Genomic DNA, 1,161 nt, shown 5'->3' on the forward strand with positions numbered 1-1,161 from the left:
TTTATTTTATTTTATTTTATTTTATTTTATTTTATTTTATTTTATTTCTTTTTATTTTTTTTTCATTTTTCTTTCATTTCTTATTTAATTTTTTTTTTTTCTTTTTTTTCTTTTATATTATTCCATTTTGTTGTATCCTTTTTCTTGTCTTTTGAATACCTCCAGCAAAACGGAGCAAATCAAAATTATCAACGATGTGGCTCTCACCGATGTGCCTAAATATGTAAACAATCCCTTGAATGCGCTGACAATGCTTAAACGATTTACCTCCGATTGGCATATTTTGCAACAATACGCACACAACGTTAACAACACGAAAAGTGAGTATCCGTATTGCCAGTTGAGCATTCTGACATGCCTGCAATTCATGTCTACAACGATTGCCAATCAATGCCAATGTGAGACGAGAATTCCCTTCCAGCCTCATATATAATCACAGTCAATGCTGCATGTCAATATGAGTCACATGCATCCATATATATGTACATACATACATACATACACACAAAAGAATTTATTATCATTGAAAGTACTGTTTGTTATTCCTTACTCATCCATGCCTATAGAAATCGTCCAAAATCTCACAAATACTAGAAAGTCATTAAAATTCCCGAGCGAAAGTGATTTCGATGAGGCAGCCGGCAATCTACTGCGTATTCAAGGAATTTACCAGCTGCAGCCGGAGGGTCTAGCAATGGGCGAAGTTAGTGGTGTGAAATTGGGGTAAGACATCTTGCAAGGACCTTAACATTGAATATTCTATTAAGAAGTAAAAAAAAAACGGATAAATCGCGGCTTAAGGCACTACATACACGTACATACATTCGTATATAATTTCTCTGAGCATGACTGCTGGTTTCTCATACTTACTTTTGATGCTTTATTTCATGTTCCCGCAGCTCAACAATGTCCTGGAGCGATTGTCTGGAAATTGGCCGCAAATCAGTACAAAAAGGGGATTTTATGATTGCGAAATTTTGGATTGAGGCGGCATTGGGAAAGCTGCCTAGTGAGGGAACAAAATCAGCGATAATGAGCGCAAATGCTTCGAAAGAGATGCCTACTATAAATGGCGTTGGCAGTAGTGTGATAGAGAAAGCGCGCTTAGAGATTTTGGAAGCGCTGGTGACAACCGAATTTCGTATGGGTGAGTACGTCTAA

The 1,161-nt window shown here is 36.7% G+C and overlaps 1 protein-coding gene across 1 annotated transcript; it reads left to right on the forward strand.

Annotated features, from left to right (window-relative positions):
• Nucleotides 1–165: 165 nt before the first annotated feature.
• LOC118732835 (prolyl 4-hydroxylase subunit alpha-2-like) lies at nt 166–1,147 on the forward strand (the record flags this gene model as incomplete). Its single annotated transcript, XM_036461943.1, has 3 exons — nt 166–320; nt 567–723; nt 900–1,147. Coding segments are annotated over 3 exons (560 nt in total), but the record flags the coding sequence as incomplete, so codon positions are not given.
• Nucleotides 1,148–1,161: the final 14 nt, after the last annotated feature.

This window comes from Rhagoletis pomonella, unplaced genomic scaffold (assembly GCF_013731165.1).
Source record: "Rhagoletis pomonella isolate Grant_MI unplaced genomic scaffold, Rhpom_1.0 Rhpom_scaffold_29905, whole genome shotgun sequence".
Lineage (NCBI taxonomy): Eukaryota > Metazoa > Arthropoda > Insecta > Diptera > Tephritidae > Rhagoletis > Rhagoletis pomonella.